General features: G+C 38.2%; 1 protein-coding gene across 2 annotated transcripts in view; it reads right to left on the bottom strand.

Annotated features, from left to right (window-relative positions):
- Positions 1–2,020: 2,020 nt before the first annotated feature.
- The window catches only part of LOC124595277 (intraflagellar transport protein 46 homolog), a 154,345-nt gene continuing 135,235 nt past the window's right edge, over positions 2,021–21,130 (bottom strand). The window contains exons 6-8 of one of the 2 annotated variants that reach the window (XM_047133953.1): positions 12,555–12,667; positions 2,345–2,472; positions 2,021–2,256 (exon numbers count right to left, since the gene is read on the bottom strand). In XM_047133953.1, coding sequence (XP_046989909.1) covers positions 2,153–2,256; positions 2,345–2,472; positions 12,555–12,667 — 345 coding nt within the window. In that variant the 3' untranslated portion in view covers positions 2,021–2,152. The remainder of the gene's footprint in view (positions 2,257–2,344; positions 2,473–12,554; positions 12,668–21,130) is intronic. The other variant, XM_047133954.1, reaches the window with a different exon arrangement.

The following is a 21,130-nucleotide window of genomic DNA, read 5'->3' as shown; positions in this document are numbered from 1 at the left end:
ACTTGTTCATTTCAGTCGTAGTTGAATGGGAAAGGCACATGCACCATGTGTGTGACTGACTAGCAGCTTTCCGTGCCAGGTGACGCTGCTATTGCCTGGACAGGTTTATATCGTTAGAAGGTTGGTGGTCATGATGTTCTGGCTGATTAGTGTTTTGTAAACAGGTTTATGTTGCTATAGATGTAGGTATTTATTTTCTGTGAAATATGACAATACAATCAAGGAAATATCAAAAGAAGGTGCCAGTGGAAGATAAACAGCAGTTGTTTGGTATAAATGAGGAAGCAGCAGTTTCTTCCCCCCCCCCCCCCCCCCCCCAAAGTATCAACTTTTCTTCTAATTTACTACATCGTAGTTATCTGGCATGAGTGCAATTTATATTAAGAAGTACAGTTATCGTTTATTGTTAATATAGTGACCAGATTAAGTTTCTACAAGTTGATTGTCTTTTGTTGGTGTATACTTGGACTAGGTCCACATCTAAGAAGATTCTCCTTGATGGGCTCAATGGAACACAATGAATGAATGGATGAAAAATGAAAATCTGATGGCAAAGTGATTTAATTCAATTACTTTTGTGAGACAGGTGGGGTAAGGAATTGGAGAAGCTAAAAATAGTAATAATAATATTCTAGTAACTAACTAGAATAAATAAATTGACATTTCTTGATGAAGTCTTTGAAATAAATACAGAAAGGACTTCCAAAGTTATGGTATAGATGTACACAAAGATTCTTTGTCTACCCTCATCCCTACTACCGTCTGGGGTCTGAGTGACCTGCCCTTTCTTTTTAACCTTGTCTAACCTATCCCTCTCTCCTCTCCGATGAAGAGAGTATTAGTTCCAAAAGGGAGGTAGTGTGTCACTTTTATTTTTATATGTGTCTATCAGCAGTACTACACATTTTGCGTCATAATTTGTACACTAATTGATCCATATGTTTGGCTTATTTTGAACAGATTTTCTGGTTGATGTCACGCATTTTTACATAAATTTAACGACTTTTTCATTTTTTAATGTCAACATTTGAAATATTCTAGTATCACTATTTTCAACACATTGTTACTGTTATCCAGGCATTGTTAAGAATAATTATGAATGTTCTTAAAAAAAACAGTGCATTTTGTAAATATTTACCTCTTTAGATTGCTATTTAAGTATTTTTGACATAGTTACCGATTTTGGGTATGTCACTTTCAGACAGATAACACTTTTTGAGTGTGGAGAGAGAGATGTTATCTCACCATGATTTGTACTTATTTCTTAGGCTAACGAAAAAAGGCGTTTTGCAACATTTCAATACTTTTAAGCTAAGTAATGAGGTCAAAATTTTTTCACTTTCTAGTACTCATACCTACAGCAGGAAGGTCCCTACAATGATAGGAGTTCAATTTCTTTCGTATTTTCTAAACTTACACATTCCTGGTTCATAATGTTCTTTTCCTTCTTTTAATTTCTCCAATTGTTCTCATTAGAAACTGCTTTCCATGCTTACGTTGTTGTTACACAATACTTCCTACCTATATGGAACAACAGGATGACTGCAATCCTTGCTGAAAATTATAGCTCATCAGTCAAAGGAACTAGATCTTCTTTGAAGAGATGCAGTATGTTATAAAGTGAAGGTCCCTAAGTGCTATCCTGAGAATCATAGAAATTTGATTGTTTTCACTGGTTGGTGAACTCCTCTTCAAGTAATACGTACTCCAAACTCACTGCATGATGATAAAATCATTTGTGACTTTTTCTCTCAAGTGCACAGGTATACACACACAAAAAAGCCTGCTTTCAAAACTGTAGTATTCATTGATAATGCTAACAGAGTCCCATCAAAATTACTGATTAACATATGAAAAAAATGTATTAATCACAAACTAAAAATTTAAAAAGTCAGTTGCATTTCATGTGATGTGTTTCATTCAGTTACAACTCTGAGGTGGACATTGATCTGTCTTCCTTAAAACTGAAAGCAATTTATATTGAGTGTACTGTTACTGTTTTAATAATTTTATGGAAAGTACATAAATTTATGCTACTAAACTCACATAAAATCATTTATTACATGTTTCTGCACATTTTTGAATCATTTTTCTGTAATTGTGATACAATGTTAGCCTGAAACGCCACTTCAGATGTATGAGAGCTGAGTAATCATACTGGATTATTGTTCACATGCTTTTTAACAGCTGCATACAAAGAAAACAGCACATGTAGTGACTGTATCCTTGATTCATATATAGGGATATCGAAAAAATCTGAAAAGAAGAGGACAAAGTTAAAGTGATGTTAAATGTTTTATATATAAGAATAATAAACATTTTGTGGGAAGTTTAATTTTCTTACTGCATATGATGTCAACATATTTCAGCAGGTTACAATCCAAGTCAGCTGTTGGTAAACCAATTTCCTGCAACTGCTGCTCAAATTCAGCTGGCCATTCCTGCATTAGGTTATCAATATCTGGCATTGGTCTAGAATGAAAAATTATGTTGACAGAAGGAACTGTACTATAAATACTGAGCTTTTTTGGTTGTTTTACCAATTTTGTGTTGTGTGAGACTTCTGTGACATGTAGACACTAAAAGAAATGAGAGAGAGAGATGGGGTGCACAGTACTAATGTTTAGGAGGTGCAGTTTCCAGTAGAGTCATCAGATACATCAAACAAGTAAATACACGTCTTCTAGCTTTTGGAACAACAATTTCCTTCTTTGGGGTGGGAAAAAAGAAATAGATGGGTGTGGGGCAGGTCATTCTGACTGACCTGCACTTGATTAAGAGTAAACCAGCTAGTACAAAAAAATGAAAGATGCAAAACATGGAACAATGGCTTGTTTTATTCTCCCCAGATGAAGTTTCTCATTCTTCTATATTCAATTTTACCTCTTATACATTCACATCCATTTACCATCTTTGAACTGCCCTTGCACAGTGCATGGTGGCATGCTGTCTTAAGGCATTTTAGTATATCTTTCCTTCATCTTTGTCTCTTACCTCCTGTTCCAAGGTTCCTCAATTTGTATTCTGAGTGATCCGTTCCTTTCCTCTCAAATACTCCCAATTATATCCCCTTTCAACCTCAAAAACTGGAGCTAGGAGAACAGCATTTACTTATTTTTTAGTGTATCTATTACCTCGCATTGAGAGTCGCTCCTCCAGCAGGGAGGTACTGATCATCCCATCTATCTATTTATGACTTTAGTAAATAAATACTAGGCATAAAAACAGTTTTCATGTGGTTAATAGAAGATTAACATTGATGTAGAAAAACCTTATATCAAAGGAGCTATTTTTCATAATTTGTTACTGGAGACATTGACTGAAACACTTTTAAAAGATGACTGATCAGTGGCGTATCTTTGAAGGCCCACACACATGGAACTAACATGAATAATAATATAAGTGAAAATCCTGTCTTAGCATTAAATTTAGTACTAAATCATGTATGAAAACTGTTGTGCTTTGGCATAAATTATTCTTCTATGAATTAAATTATTACATAGTACACCATCCAGTCACATTAAAATTATCACATGTCAATAGCCTGAGTAATCACCCTTAGCACCACGAACTGTTGCAAGATGCATTGGGAGAGAGTTAATGAGGTTCTGGAAGGTACAGACAGGGATGTGGAACAATGCTGGCTCTAGTGCCACAGCCAGCTGCTACTAGGTTTTTTGGTTGAAGATACAGGGCACGAACAGCACAATCGAAGTGGTCCTACAGATTCTCCGTTGGGTTTAAATCCAGGGAATTTGGTGGCCAGTTACTCTTCGAACCACACACAGTCCACTCTGAGCTGTTTGACATGTTGGATTGTCCTGCTGGTAAATGTCATTGTGCCAAGGAAAAAGAAACTGTGTAGGGGTGGACATGGTCCCTGAGGATAGATGTATGCTTGGGTTGTTCCATAGTACCTTCCAGAATGCGATACCATCCAGGGAATGCCACAAAAATGTTTCCCAAATGATAACGCTCCTTCCTCTAGCCTGTATGATTGTTCGATGGTGTCATTGCTTTTTGTCTGATGGAACATAAAATGTGATTCACCTGAAAAGGTCACCTGGTGCAACTCAATGGTATTGTCATGCAGACTCCAGCCTTCGTTGCCAATGACCAACAATCAGCATGGGTGCATGAATCAGGCTCCTGCTGCAGAAGACCATATGTAGCAATGTTTGCTAAATGGTGATTGAAGACTCTAGGTTCATCTGGGCAGTCAGATGCTCAAGAGTTGCATGTCTATTCACCCATACATATCTCTCCACAAACATCGTTCACCCTCATCGTGTATAGCCCATGGTGCGCACCACAGTTGCTTCACCACTGGTTTTGGATAGTGCCATTTTGCCATCCACAATATACTTTAACCACATGGCACATGAACAGTTTATAAACTTAGCCATTTCAGAAATGTTTCCAACCTTGTGCTGAAAGCCAATGATAATGCCCTTTCTGACATCAGATAAATATACCCTCCACTGCTACTGCCATCACCTGCCATCTGTGGGTGGTCATTGGACACTGATGTTGAACATAGGCGATGGTCACATTAATGTGGCAGGACTGTGTGCCAATAATGCTGCAATTGTGAATCGCAGACATTGCCCACGCATATAAGATTAAGTGTTATGAGCAAAAAAGAAATAAAATCTATCTGTATTTTACTGACAGGAAGAACAGACTTAACAGAAAATCAGTTCATTAGTTAATTTCATGTTCCATGGATCATTCTGCACAATACATTGTAATGAAGTGGAACGAGTCATTTTACATTCACACTGCAAATTAATTTGTAAGTATGGATACATTCTGATCATTTCTAATTCTTTCCCCCAAAAAGAAAAAAAGATATATAGATGTCGTGAGTTAATACGTCGTAACCACCACCATTTACACAATAATGATTCTACGTGCAAATGTGGCTGAACTAAATTGCTTTTGGTGTTCCAGAATGTGCTTTTTTCCAATTTAAATTCTCATCAATATTGACACCTAAGAATTTTGAAATTTCCACCTTTTTTTTATTATTTCCTCACCATGTGTTACATTTGCCGTTGATGTTATACCCTAGATGTGCAGAACTTAATATGTTGTATCTTTTTAAAATTTCTGTATGTATGCTTGGATTGATTACTGTACTAGTGGCATCTGCAAAAAGAACTAATTCTACTTGTTGTATATTAGAGGTAAGCCTTGGGGAATCTCATACGTGATTTCTCCCCAGTCAGAATTATGTCTCCGTTACTATACTGGTTGAATGAATTACTCAGAACAACTTTCTGCATTCTTTTGCTTAGATATGACATTATCCTTTTATTTGCTATACCATCAATCTCATAAAGCTTCAATTTATTTAGGAAAATACCTTAGATTGGTTGCAAAAATACCAACCAGTGCTATTTTATTATTTAATGCTTGTAAAATCTATTGAGTTAACATGTAAATGGCATTCTCAGTAGAGCAACCCTTCTGAAACCCAAACTGTGATTTGCTGAGGCTATTATTGTTGAGATATTATTCTAGAAAAATTTTGGAAAATGATGTCAACAGTGACATCTCTCCTACCACCTTTCTTAAAGAGGGTTATCAACGGCATATTTCATTCTCTCTGGAAAAATGCCTTGGGTTAATGATGCATTATATATTTCAGGTAAGACCAGACTTATTATTCGGGAACAAATCTTTAGTACTACATTGGAAACACCATCAGAATAAGTTATGCTTTTATTTTCTAGAGAATAGATAAATTTCTTTGAAATTTTATGAGAGTTACTTGTTCAACGTACAGCTGTGATTTTTCTCTTGAACTGTTTGTCCTTATTCTTTCTACTACATTTAAGAAATGATCATTAAATACATTTGCTACCTATGACTCATCACTTATAGCCCTTCCATTCTGTTCAATATTGTTGATATCCTGTTCTGTGGTTGGTTGTCTTGTCTTTCATTTCACTACGTTCCATACAGCCTTAACTCTGTTGTTGGAGGTACCAGTTTCTAACATTATGTGCATATTCCTTGATTTTTTTAATAACCTTTCTTAGTAATTTTGAGTGGTAGTGTGCAACTACTGCAAGGTCCATACTTGTTCTTGCCAAAAGATACATTTCCCTTTTCCTTTCACAGATACTTTAATCTGTCTTTACATGGCTGTTTAGTATCCTTTCTGATTAGTTTGTGTGGAAAGCTACTTTCAAATAATGATATGATTTATTATGGAATAGATTAAATATTATGTTAGCATTTGGTTCATTATAAATTTCATCCTCTTCTCCTGTGAACTATTCTCAGAAACATTTATCCTGGAGTCATTGATTATTCTAACTGGTTTTCACTGAGGAGTATCCATATTGTAAGGCATTATGTTATTTATCCTGACTAATTGTGCATTATGATCAGAGAGAGCATCTGTTACTGGGTAAACAGATACTCTATTACTCTGAGCTTTACCAAAGAAAACATTATCAATGAGGGTCCTACTGCCTTTATCCACCGGTGTCGTAAAGTTAATTACTGGAATCATATTGTAGGATCCAAATAAGGTTTCCAGATCATTCTTTCTATCAGAATATTTTAGAAAATCCACACTGAAGTCACCACAGACTATTAGCTACTTGCTGCTGTCTGATAGATGGCACAGTAATGAATCCAAATTCCTCATACACAGTTCAAAATTTCCCAATGGGAATCAGTGTAAAGTTACAATTAAAAGTGAACACTTCTATGTGGTGATCACTACAATAGCTACTTGTCTCGATGTTTTTGGACTTTTGTTCTGCCTTAATACACTCCTGGAAATTGAAATAAGAACACCGTGAGTTCATTGTCCCAGGAAGGGGAAACTTTATTGACACATTCCTGGGGTCAGATACATCACATGATCACACTGACAGAACCACAGGCACATAGACACAGGCAACAGAGCATGCACAATGTCGGCACTAGTACAGTGTATATCCACCTTTCGCAGCAATGCAGGCTGCTATTCTCCCATGGAGACGATCGTAGAGATGCTGGATGTAGTCCTGTGGAACGGCTTGCCATGCCATTTCCACCTGGCGCCTCAGTTGGACCAGCGTTCGTGCTGGACGTGCAGACCGCGTGAGACGACGCTTCATCCAGTCCCAAACATGCTCAATGGGGGACAGATCCGGAGATCTTGCTGGCCAGGGTAGTTGACTTACACCTTCTAGAGCACGTTGGGTGGCACGGGATACATGCGGACGTGCATTGTCCTGTTGGAACAGCAAGTTCCCTTGCCGGTCTAGGAATGGTAGAACGATGGGTTCGATGACGGTTTGGATGTACCGTGCACTATTCAGTGTCCCCTCGACGATCACTAGTGGTGTACGGCCAGTGTAGGAGATCGCTCCCCACACCATGATGCCGGGTGTTGGCCCTGTGTGCCTCGGTCGTATGCAGTCCTGATTGTGGCGCTCACCTGCACGGCGCCAAACACGCATACGACCATCATTGGCACCAAGGCAGAAGCGACTCTCATCGCTGAAGACGACATGTCTCCATTCGTCCCTCCATTCACGCCTGTCGCGACACCACTGGAGGCGGGCTGCACGATGTTGGGGCGTGAGCGGAAGACGGCCTAACGGTGTGCGGGACCGTAGCCCAGCTTCATGGAGACGGTTGCGAATGGTCCTCGCCGATACCCCAGGAGCAGCAGTGTCCCTAATTTGCTGGGAAGTGGCGGTGTGGTCCCCTACGGCACTGCGTAGGATCCTACGGTCTTGGCGTGCATCCGTGCGTCGCTGCGGTCCGGTCCCAGGTCGACGGGCACGTGCACCTTCCGCCGACCACTGGCGACAACATCGATGTACTGTGGAGACCTCACGCCCCACGTGTTGAGCTATTCGGCGGTACGTCCACCCGGCCTCCCGCATGCCCACTATACGCCCTCGCTCAAAGTCCGTCAACTGCACATACGGTTCACGTCCACGCTGTCGCGGCATGCTACCAGTGTTAAAGACTGCGATGGAGCTCCGTATGCCACGGCAAACTGGCTGACACTGACGGCGGCGGTGCACAAATGCTGCGCAGCTAGCGCCATTCGACGGCCAACACCGCGGTTCCTGGTGTGTCCGCTGTGCCGTGCGTGTGATCATTGCTTGTACAGCCCTCTCACAGTGTCCGGAGCAAGTATGGTGGGTCTGACACACCGGTGTCAATGTGTTCTTTTTTCCATTTCCAGGAGTGTATATGTAACACTACCACCTTTACTTATATTAGTTCTGCATGAGTAAGCTGCTATAGTGTAATCTTTTATATGTAACTTATCTAACCCTGTAGGAATGTGGTCTCAGACAGGCAAAGGATATCTATCTTTTCAGAGCTCTTTAAATTTTCCAAATACACAAGCTCTTTTACCTTATTACTCAATCCTCTAATATTTTGATGAAATAAGCTAACCTTACTTTTCTGTGCATTCTTCAGCATTTTGTGGCGCTGTTCTGTTATTTTCATTTCTTTCTTTCTAACCTAAAAAAGGTGCCTCTCTGACACCAGTAACCACAGGGATCTTGCTAAATGTGATGGTGGCTCCCCATATATTATCATTATTTGCAAGGAGCTCAGTCAACCTATCTTTCCCTTTTCTATTCATGTGTAGGCCATGTCCCGTACATCCCTATCTCCCAGTTGTAGCAACAGGCTGTATTAGACCTAAAAGTGTGCTGGTGAATTTTATGAACAGTGTGAGGGCATGGAAAGTGAATGTGGGATGGATGGAAGCTGAATGTGGGACAGAAAATGCAAACATCCTACATATTGTTGACCAACCTAATGATAAGAATGGTGTATTATGATTTTCTTTTCTACTCAAAATAAATTTGCTTAAGATTTTAATAAACCTGAAATAGTTTCTCAAAAATAATTTACATCCAAATACGAGATTAATTTTATTAAGTTCTGCAAACATCTTATCTGTAATATCACTCTGAGGGCATACAAATATGGAGTTCTCTGAGAGCTATGCAGCTAACTTGCGTGCCCACTATCATTATGTGGGTGAGGAGAAGTGTGGTGGAACACTTAAATATAAAATATATGTCAGTGCATGGTTTTATTGTAGAAATCAATAGTAAATGTTTGAGAGCTTAAGAACATGTAGTCATTTAGAATATCAGTAATCAATGATCTATTCTTTTTAGAGGACCACATTTTAATTGCTATGAATATCACATTTTATAATTACCTTTCACATCACATTAAAACTATGCCTGAAAGCCATGCTTGTCCAAAAACAAGTTTATAGATTTTTTTTTAATGTGCGGCAGTTAACATCGTAGACTGTGTAGCATTAATAACTTAGCTACTAGAGTTGTAACTGCCTTGCACTGTAAGAGGAATAATCTAACCACACTTTGCCAAATTTGAAAAACTAAAACTCTTGATACAATGATTGTTTAGTGTTTTTTCTGTGCAGGCATTGTCACAGAAAGAGTTAAAATTATTTATCTGTAGTTTTAAAGTGAGACTGATACACTTAGGTCAGTTTCAAATGTGGGCATTGTCTTTTAAAAGAAAAGTGGATTTGTCAGGAAATACAAATATTGGGTTAGTATGAGAAATTTCGTCTGTTCTGGAGAGCGATTTCACTGTTGCCCTAAATTCAAAAAAGAGTGAAATTAACAATTTATGTGCTGACTGAACAGTTATGGCTACACACAACTGGGTTGCCTGTTACATGGCTGGTTTCAGCAGCATTAATAGTTGTAACAGATTTGACACCAAACACAGCAGACAGTTGTGTGCCACCCAGCATCTGAGTCTTTGTGATTCAGAGGAACAGTTAGCTATCACAGGACTCCAATTATTTTCACCTTGTACAGTGATTTTGTGACCTGGTATTCAATATTAAAGAAGACATGAGTTTGCAAAGTTGTGTTGACACACTAAATGTTGAATTTTTTTTATTTTTAAAGGAGAAATGAGTTTGTCAAGTTGTGTTGACACACTAAACGTCGATTTTTTTCCCCCCCAGTAAAGGCCACTTGATTCAAATTCTGGTAAAATAATGTAATAGCTACGCCAGTTTCAGATTCAGAGTCATTATTAATAGCACCTTTGTTGAGCTGTAATCAACGTCTGTGACATAATATAGCAAGCATAATGGTATGCAAGGTATTTTGAGCACTCCATATGATGCTTCATAATAATGGTGCAGCCATTCACTGGGTCATCATCTATGCTACCGATAATAACTGTGCTGTTGAGAGTGGTGTAGCCGTGATACTGTTTTATGCTAACCAATAAACTTTATTGTTCTAACTATTCACAGGTGCTCTTGCTTAACACGGCACACACAAACTAACATCTCTGAAGTTGTTCTGTTATTCATTTTTCCCATGCCTTTACTTTTTTTGTGAACTGTTATCATTATTGGCATTTTAAAGATTTTTGCTATGCAGACCCTATTTAATTCTGTGAAGGTGTTGAGTCTGTTAAGTGTTATTTACCGAAATCTGTGAAGTGCTGATCTTAAAATTTGAGTGTTCCAGCCAAAAATATACAGATTTCTCATGGCTGGAATTTACATAAGGCAGCCAGAACATCTTACAGTGTATGGCTTCCAGAGCTGTCTGCACAAATAAATTCTGGTAAGTCATGTCAGAAAAGCCAGTAGACACAAAGTGTTGGTACACCAATTATTGGACACCTATTGCTGACAGACTATTGATTTTCGACACAGTTATTTATGACAGAGATACTTTTACAATTTTTCCCCCACTGCAGATGACAACTCACCCGTGAACTGCTTTCAGCTGTTACATATTCTGCATCTCTATTGACATGGACCTCTAATAATCTAAGTTTTGGTAATTTCCAAGAATGTTTGCCTATCAAAGCTGGGGGCTCCAAAAGATAGATATAGAGCGTGCGATTCTAAATCACGTGTGCAATTCTAAATCGATCACGTGATTATGGTAGCAGACACTATGAGCATGTTTCCAGTGGCCACTACAGCAATGACAAAAGAAGAGCACTGACTAAAATACTTGTAATTACAAAGGAAACAACTTACCTCATTCATCATCGATGTTGTCGGCATTAGAAAGTCCATTTGATGTGTATGCTATGGGAAGCATTCCCTTTTTGCCATAACCTGGGTACTCTATGCCTATGTAATGCAAAAATATGGGTAGTGTGTCACATGTGTCTACTTTTCCTTGCAACCACAAGTTATGGAAATACAGATACTGCAACAAGTAGGATTGGTCTCTTTTGCCTGGACACCCTTCTCTTTTAATGGAAGATTTCACAGATTTCCAAGCCGCTCGATGTTCTGCACATGCATACTGGGATCACTGGAAGACATAATCTCTACACAATGGTTCACAAGCTTGAGTTTGAATCCTTCTGCTTTCAGTGTCTTGTAGCACTGAAAGCCATCTGTAATCACTTTGCTACCGGGCAGTATAAAATGCTTTATCAAACTGACTCAAGTTACCTTGTCTCTGGAAAACACTCTTACTACAAAGCACTTCTGTGACCCTCATTCTATTCCACCAAATACCCAAATATGTTCGATTTTATTCTTTAAAAGTCATCCTCTCTGGTTTTTCCTTCTTTCTATGTGTGACTCGTCCACTTCAACAACTTTACACTGTCGTTCGTCACTCTTACATAACACACTTCTCTGCAAAACCCAAAATAGTCGCACATGGTATTGGTAGGTAAGTCAGTTTCCGATGCTGTTGGTTGCAGGGTGTAGTCCTTGATCCAGCAAAATACAAGAATTATGCTGGTCTGAATCAATAATTTTGAATAGTCAAACCATGTATTCTTCCTGATAGTCATTCATTTACTACAGTTTGCACAATGAAATTGTAAGCGTACTTCACAATCAGAACTCTTCGTACAAACTTTTATAGACTTTGCCCCACCACAGTCTGTACAGTCCCTCCTTTCGTCGTCCACATTTTTGACAAAATTAAAAACAAATTTCTACATTACATAAGCATAGAATTAGATTCTTCCACGTGAGGCAATCAGTAGAGGAAAGGTCTACGACATCAGACATGCCAACTCACAACCGCCATAAATCGTTTAGGTTTCCCTAGCAACTCACAAATAATTTATCATAACCTGCCACCACAGTCACGTGATCGATTTAGAATCGCACATTCGATATTATCATTTGGAGCCCCCGGCTTCAATAGGCAAACATTCTTGGAAATTACCTAAGTTTGTAATGTAGATAAAAAATGAAGAGAGAATGAATGAATGTACGAATGAGCCACAGATAGTTACATGCGCAGAATGTAGACAACCAAATGGCAGTTATTTGACAATTAATAGACATAGCTTTAGGGTTGTGTCTGTCAAGTAAGTTTTATATTTCAGGCCCAGGTAATGAGTTAATAGTGTAACAGTATGATTGTCCAAAATCTAGACACCACAGACTGGAAAATAAGTGTTGATCATAGTGAGGCATTAAACAATGAAATATTACAGTTTTATGAAAAAACATCACATTTCTATATAAACAACAACATAAATGTTCACATAATAATAAAAAATTATAGCAACAAACCCACTTAGTGTAGTGAACAGTTGGTGGTGGTTTGCTAAGATGAAGATCACTGATATCTTTTATCCATTTGTCAATAGCACGTGAGTTCTTTTCAGCATTCTCAACCTTCTTCACTACCTGAAATGCATGTGTTATAATGTAAATACTTTGGTTTCCTTGGAAACGAAGGAATGCAGAACCAAAAATTAAAATGTATTGTAAAATATACATGAAAGTCTTACACAAAATTATGTTCCCATAATTTTATAAAAAAGAAAATTCCTTTCACAAATTTTTGAAAATCAGAAAGAGACAGAAGGTTGGCCAAAATTTACTATTATCTCCAATACAAACATTCAACAATAACAGGTTGTTTCTCCAAGAGCAGAAAAAAAAGAAGTTGGGGGAGCTTGGAGATCTGGATCTCGTAATTAAGATTAGAAATGATCTGCCATGCCTTTCTAAACAAAATGTTAGTTCCAGTAGGTAAAAAAAAAATGTTTCTAGCATACTTCTTGACCTTAGCAATGTTTTTGATGTAACTGATCATGGTATTATTTTGCTGAAACTAAATAATTATGGAAGTCAAGGCTTACGAAACAGGTGGATTCGTTCTTACCTCCATGATCATCACCAAACCTCTCAAATAAAATAAAAAGAAGCAGAAACACAAAATTTCTGAGTTTTGTAGTAATGTATCAAAAAATCATATATAGACTCCTTCAAAGGTCAGGTTTTTTGGCCCATTTTCTTCATTTACTACTTTCTGTAAATGACACAATTATCCTAATCAGATTACCTGAATAAGACTGTGATGATTTAGACTCTATGTCTTGACTATGTACATATATTTTTTGCATTGCTATGGATGCTGTTATTCTTTATTTTTGTGGACTGTATACACTTAAGAGCCAAAGAAACTGGTAGAGACTAGCATATTCAAATACAGAAATATGTAAACAGGCAGAATACGGTGCTGTGGTTGGCAGTGCCTATATATGACAACAAGTGTATGGCACAGTTGTTAGACGGTTATTGCTGCTGCAATGGCAACTTATCAACTTTCAAGTGAGTTTGAACGTGGTGTTACAGTCGGTGCATGAGTGATGAGACACAGCATCTCCGAGGTAGTGATGAAGTGTGGATTTTCCCATACAACAATTTCATGAGTGTACCGTGAATATCTGGAATCTGGTACAACACGAAATCTCTGACATCGCAGCAGCTGGAAAAAGATCCAGCAAGAATGGGACCAATGATGACTGAAGAGAATTGTTCAATGTGATACAAGTGCAACCCTTTTCTGCAAATTGTTGCAGATTTCAATGCTGGGCCATCGACAAGTGTCAGCATGTGAACCGTCAAGTAAACATCATTGATATGGGCTTTCAGAGCTGAATGCCCACTCGTGTACCCTTGATGACTGCACTACACAAAGCTTTATGCCTCGCCTGGGCCCGTCAACACCAACATTGGATTGTTGATGACTGGATACATGTTGCCTGGTCAGACAAGTCTCCATTCAAATTGTATCGAACAGATCGATGAGTAATGGGTATGGAGACAACCTCATGAATCCATGGACCCTGCATGTCACCAGGGGACGTTCAAGCTGATGGGGGCTCTGTAATGGTGTGGGGCATGTGCAGTTGGGGACCCCTGATACGTCTAGATATGACTCTGACAGGTAACACATACGTAACTATCCTGTCTTATGACCTGCATCCATTCATGTCCATTGTGCATTCCGATGGGCTTGGGCAATTCCAGCAGGACAATGCAACACCCCACATGTCCAGAATTGCTACAGAGTGGGTCCAGGACCACTCTTCTGAGTTTAAAGACTTCCACTAGCCACCAAACTCCCCAGACATGAACATTATTGAGCTTATCTGGGATTTTTTGCAATATGCTGTTCAGAAGAGATCTCCACCCTCTTGTACTCTTATGGATTTATGGACAGCCCTACAGGATTCATGGTGTCAATTCCCTTCCATAACTACTTCAGACATTAGTTGGGTCAATGCCACATCATGCTGCGGCATTTTTGCGTGCTTGTGGGGGCCCTATACGATATTAGGCAGGTGTACCCGTTTCATTGGCTCTTCTGTGTAATACAATAGTTCATGTAACTGTGTTTAATGTGTTAATGAGTACAATAAATCTTACAGTTCCAATCAGATACTGCCAGAAAATTACTCTGCTAACAGGTTATGGGCCCTGACTATATAATTGTGTGTAATATTTAAAAAAAAAAAAAAAAAAAAAAAAAAAAAAAAAAAAAAAAAAAAAAAAAAAAAAAAAAGGGGTAACAGAAATTAGCAGCAGTGTATGGCAATTTGGAATTACATAATAGCTAATGCAGTGATTTCCGTAAAAAAAATATTCACTGTTTCTGATTGAAAAACTGATGGATAGAGAAAACTATAGTATGTAGCAATTCACTATGCTTACATATCTACAAGACAAACAATTGTGGGGTTTCATTAGTGGCAAAATAACAGATGTAACTACAGTTTGCACAGCAAGAGCCAAAATTATACTCTCCATCCATCCATCGATATATGTTCATTTGCACGATACATTTACAGTTAAAGAAGCATCAAGCGGGCTAAAGCAAGTCTATGAAAATTGTGGCCTCTTCTGATGAATAGGATTACTGAAGACACTGCTCACAACCAGACGAGAAAATTGTTTGTCAGTTGCAGAATATGTGTCAAACATAATGGCTTGAGCTTTGAAGTTCAAGATGAATGGACTGGGTGTATTCTACATGCAGGACTACCAGACAAATATAAACCTATGATTATGAGTTGAGAAAATCCAAAATTGCCAATCACAGAAGCCTCCATAAAAAGTAAATTATTGGAAGAAATAAACACCGACGCCTGTAATAAACCATTGACAAGTGAGACTGCTCTTCAAGTCAGCAAGAAAAAGAATGACATTACCTTAAAAAAAGGTCCAAAGTGCTATAACTGCAACAAGTATGGCCAATGGCAAAAAAATGTTGAAACATGAGCAAAAATGATGCAAAAACTTCAGCCAAGACAGCAATTTGCCAGACATTCTTTTCAAATGCAGCTGCAGGTAAAGATGTATGGACATAACAGTGCAGAGTCTGGCACATCAATTGACATGTCTAAATATCCATGTAATGAAAATAATTGTAAAACAGTGATAGGCTCGCAAGTTGTAACAGGAAATAATGATAACTTACCTGTAAAAGGCATACTATCTTCATTTGTAGATGTTCTCACGGGCAACAAGAAAGGCAAAATTAAAGCAGAGGATATCCTATATGTGCCTCAGCTAAGCAGAAATCTACTATCTGTTAGTAAAATAGCAGAAAAGGTTATTCGATTTTATTTAACAAACAAGGCCATTGTGTTTACAACACATAAAAAAAGTGGTTCTTAGTGTGTCATTAGCCAATGGTATGTATTGACTAAACCAATTAAATCATCTAATGTTTGAAGCAAAATCAGTATTACAGTCGAACAGCGCACACCTGTGACAAGGTCATCTGCAATCTGAAGTTATGCATGCACTTTTCAAAGGCTTTGCTAATGGAATTGTATTTGAGCGAGCAGTCAACACTTCATGTAGTATTTGCTTAGAGAGCAAACAGACAAGACTTCCTTTTTCACAATTCAGTTCAAGAGCCACCTCAAGCTACCTGATGCAAACTATGTCAATTGGAGGTGCCAAATTTTTCCTTTCTTTACGAGGGGCGTTTGAAAAGTCTGTGCTAAGTCCGAAAGATTGCACCACCGGCGCGTATCGAGGTCATGTTTAGTTAGTAGCATCTTTGGAAAGAACGCACACCAAGTTTCAGCCATATTGGTCTATTTATTTGTGTCTGGCATTCATGTGAATCAAGGAAGTCGAGTGATTGTCAAAAAATGGACAAAAAAGAATTTTGTGTGGAGATTAAACATTATATTATGAAAGGCAAAACTCCTCAGGAGACTAAAGAGAAGCTCGATAAACATTACGGTGACTCTGCACCTTCAATTAGAACAGTTTATAAGTGGTTTCAAAATTTTCAGAGTGGCCATATGGGCATAAGTGATGCTGAACATTCTGGACGCCCTGTGGAGGTTACAACTCCAGAAATCATTGATAAAATCCATGATACGGTGATGGATGACAGAAGAGTTAAGGTGTGTGAGATTGCTATTGCTGTGTGCATCTCGAATGAATGGATACATAATATGGCAACTGTCTTTTGGGATGTGTAAGGAATAATCCTCATCAATTATCTGGATAAGGGTAAAACTATTACAGGTGAATATCATTCAACATTATTGGACCGTTTGAAAAGCGAGCTGCAAAAAAAAAAACGACGGTGATTGGACCGCAAAAAAGTCCTTTTCCATCACGACAATGCATCAGCACACACCTCAGCAGTTGTGGTCACAAAGTTAACGGAAATAGGATTCCAACTCATTTCACATCCTCCCTATTCTCCAGGCTTGGCTCCCTTGGACTACTGTTTGTTCCCCAGTTTGAAGAAATGGTTGGTGGGACAAAGATTTTATTCAAACAAGGAGGTGGATTGCAGCAACTAATAGCTATTTTGCAGACTTAGACAATTCCTATTATTCGGAAGGGATGAACAAATTAGGACAGTGTTGGACAAAGTGTATAAATCTAAACAGAGACTATGTCAAAAAATAAAAAAGGTTTACCTCAAACATGTAAGTAGTTTTTATTTTTTCATGGACTTTTCAAATGCCCCTCGTAATTGATCACTATTCCAGGAAAGTATTTGTATATACTTTCAGAAATAAAAATGAAGTATCTCAGCTGATCTGAGACTAAAAATATAGTTGAAAGGCAGATTAGAAAAAGGATCTTTACTTTACACACAGATAAGAGCACAAAATATGTGAACAATAAACTAATAAACTTTTTCAGACAAGTTCTAAACAGTAAAAGAAGAAACTGAGTCACAGGAACCAAGTCACTGTTTCTTCCACTGACAGAAAAGAAGCAAAATGAAATAATGACTTAACTAAAAGAATTTGAATCCAAACCAGATATTACCACATCAAGTAGTAGTTCGAGGACTACTAGCTGCAATAAGGAACCAAGCCCAGATATAATGCAAATAATGATAATTAGCAACTGCAGCAATTGAGTCAATATGAAAGTCATCCAGAATTCTGAAGCCAAAGAAGCTACATGACTTTCTAACCTGTCAGTCTAAACAGTCATCTGATACTGATCCTTTGTCACTGATGTCGAAATCCAATACAAGAAGAGTTACAATCACACAAAGAGAACCACACACAGGAGTCTGCTGTTTCACTATCAGATAAGAAATCAATAAATATGAAATGGGTGTTTAAAACAAAGAAAGATACAAAAGGTGACACTGTGTAAAGCACAACTACTAATAGAAGGTTGTTCTCAGAAGCAAGGCATGGATTTTGATGAAATATACACACCAGTTATAAGAGATAACTCATTAAGATATTTATTTGCTATGGCTGCTAAATATTTTCTTGGCATTGATCATCTAGATGTTGTCATGGATTTCTTACAAGATGACTTACAAGAAATTCCAGAAGTAGACCCCTTTACAAAGACATGAAAGATACTGGTATTAAAAGACTAAAAAAGACTGTACAAGGGTTAAAGCAAGATGGTCGCTAGTGGAACTTGAAATTAGACAGTATACTGTTGAATGTAAACTTCAAGAGAGCAACAGCTGACCATTGTGTCTATTACAAAAATCACGGTTCAGACATTTTAACCCTTTTAGTGCCAAATACGATCTGATCGTGATCCAGATTTTCGGCGAAAAATGCCAGTAACGATCTGATCGTGATGCCTTTCTCATTCGCTAGGAAATACTAACAACTTAGCCTTCAAGCGCGGAAAAAATGAATGAGAAAGGCATCACGATCAGATCGTTACTGGCATTTTTCGCCGAAAATCTGGATCACAATCAGATCGTATTTGGCACTAAAAGGGTTAATCGTTACTGCTTATGTGGATGATATGCTAATTTCCAGTAACAATTCACAAGAGAAAGAAGTTTTGAAAAACAGTTTAAGAGAAAAATTTAAGCTGAGCGATCTTGATGAAACTATAATTTTTTTAGATTTCCAAATTACTACACAGCAAATTTAATATGGAAGAGTGCAACCCAATAGCTACATCAACATCTACATCTTTATCTATACTTTGTAAACCACTGTGAGGCACATGGCAGAGGATATGTCCCATTGTACCCATTATTAGGGTTCTTCCCCTTCCATTCACATATGAAGTGTGATAAGAATGACTGTTTGATTGCCTTTGTGTGTACAGTAATTATTCTATCTTATCCTTACAATCCCTATTTGAGCGATATGTAGGAGCTGTAGTACATTCCTAGAGTCATCATTCAAAGCCAGTTCTGGAAACTTTGTTACTAGACTTTCTTGGGGTAGTTTATGTCTATCTTCAAGAGTCTTCCAGTTCAGTTCCTTCAGTGCCTCTGTGATGCTCTCCCACAGATCAAACAAACCTGTGACCATTCATGCTGCCCTTCTCTGGATACATTCAGTATCCCCTGTTAGTCCTATTTAATAGGGTCCCACGCACTTGAGAGCAATATTCTAGAAATGCCTCTAGACAGTAACCAAGTGCTCACACATGACGTCAGTCCAAAAAGAGAACAGGAGCAAGAAGCTATGAAGAACATACCCTATCACAAAGCAATAGGAAGTTTAATGTATGTTCAGTCAGGGACAGGGCCAGACCTAGTTTATTTGATAGGGACTGTCAGTCATTTCTGTGACAATCCAGGCATGCCACACTGGCAAGCAGTCAAGAGACTCTTTAGGATATGAAGCTATTGTTTTCTAAGCAGAGAATTGGTGCATAATAGGTTACCTTGATGCAGACTGGTCTGGAAATTCCGAAGACAGGAAGCCAACAAGTGGATATCTGTTTAAATCTCAAGGAGCAGTAATGTCTTTGCAGACTTTGAAACAGCCAATTATAGCCTTATCCACAACTGAGGCAGAATAGATGGCCCTGACCTCAGCACACATGGCTCCAAAGATTAGACACTGAAATATCTCCAAATCCCAAGAAACATCCTGTCAAACTATGTGTGACAACAAAGCAGCAACTGACTCATCTATGACTAGTGGCTACAAGAGTCGAACCAAACATATAGACACAAGACACCACTCTATAAGAGAAAAAACTGAGTCAGCCCAAGCCACTGTGGAGCATGTATCTTCAGACCAAATGCTGGCAGACATGATGACAAAACCTGTGGCTAAGCCTTGCCATCATCTGCTGCTACAACAATTTGGACAGAAAATGTAGTTTCTTTGTTTGTCTTTTTGTAGGTATGATTCCAGTGGGGGTGTGAGAATTTAGAATCTATGCCTTGATTGTTATATACCTTTTGCATTGCTATGGATGCCGTTATTCTTTATTCTGTGGACTGTATAATACAATAGTTCATATAACTGTGTTTAATGTGTTAATATGTACAATAAATCTTACAGTTCCAATCAGATACTGCCAGCAACAACTGCAGTCGTAACATGAAATTTGAGCCAATGGTTTAGAGCTAACAAGCTCATAATTAATTCCAAAAGGCAGTGACAGTCACTTTCTACACTGTACAGAAACTGCACCTTGCAACCCTGATTTTTAGTGTATTTGGAAAAACAGGGTCACGGTAGTGAGACAAAATTTTTTAGGTATCCACATTCTTGGAAACCTGAAATGGGAGACGCACCTGAAAAATGCAAATAAAAAGCAAATACACATATTACTGTAAAATCCTCACGCAAAACACAAGCTGTGTACTCGTGATGACAATGTACTATGGCAGTATCCATTCACCTACATCTACAAATATACTCTGCAAACTACTGTGAAGTGCATGGCAGAGAGTATGTCCCAATTTACCAATTGTTGGGGTTTTCCTGTTTCCATTCATATATGGAGTGCAGGAAGAATGGTTTTGAATGCCTCTGTGAATGCTGTAATTAGTCTAATCTTGTTTTCACAATCTCTAGGGGAGCAACAAGTACAGGGCTGTAGTATATTCCTAGACTCATCATTTAAAGTTGGTTCTTGAAACTTTGTTAAGTATGCTTTCTCGGGATAGTTTATGTCTATTTTGAAGAGTCTGCCATTTCAGTTTCTTCAGCATCTCTGAGACACTCTTCCATGGATCAAACAAACCTGTGACCAAAAGTGCTGCCCTTCTCTGTGTACATTCAATATCCCCTGATAGTACTACTTCATAAGGGGCCACATGTTTGAACAATATTCTAGGATGGTTTACATTAGTGATTTGCAACCAATCTTCATTGTAAACTGATTGAAACTGCTCAGTATTCTAGCAATAAACCAAAGTCTACCACCTGCATTACCCATGGCAGCCTGTGTGCTCATTCCATTTCATATCCCTACAAAGCGTTACACCCACATATCTGTATAAGCTGGCTGATTCCAGCTGTGACCCATTGATATTACAATCATAGGATACTATGTTTTTTGTTTTGTTTTGTGAAGTTCACAGTTTTACATTTCTAATCATTTAAAGTAAGTAGTCAATCTTTGCGCCACTTTGAA

The sequence above is a fragment of the Schistocerca americana genome, chromosome 2 (genome assembly GCF_021461395.2).
Source record: "Schistocerca americana isolate TAMUIC-IGC-003095 chromosome 2, iqSchAmer2.1, whole genome shotgun sequence".
Taxonomy (NCBI): domain Eukaryota; kingdom Metazoa; phylum Arthropoda; class Insecta; order Orthoptera; family Acrididae; genus Schistocerca; species Schistocerca americana.
Note: the sequence above shows the minus strand (reverse complement) of the source record. Positions and strands in the feature narration are given on the sequence as shown.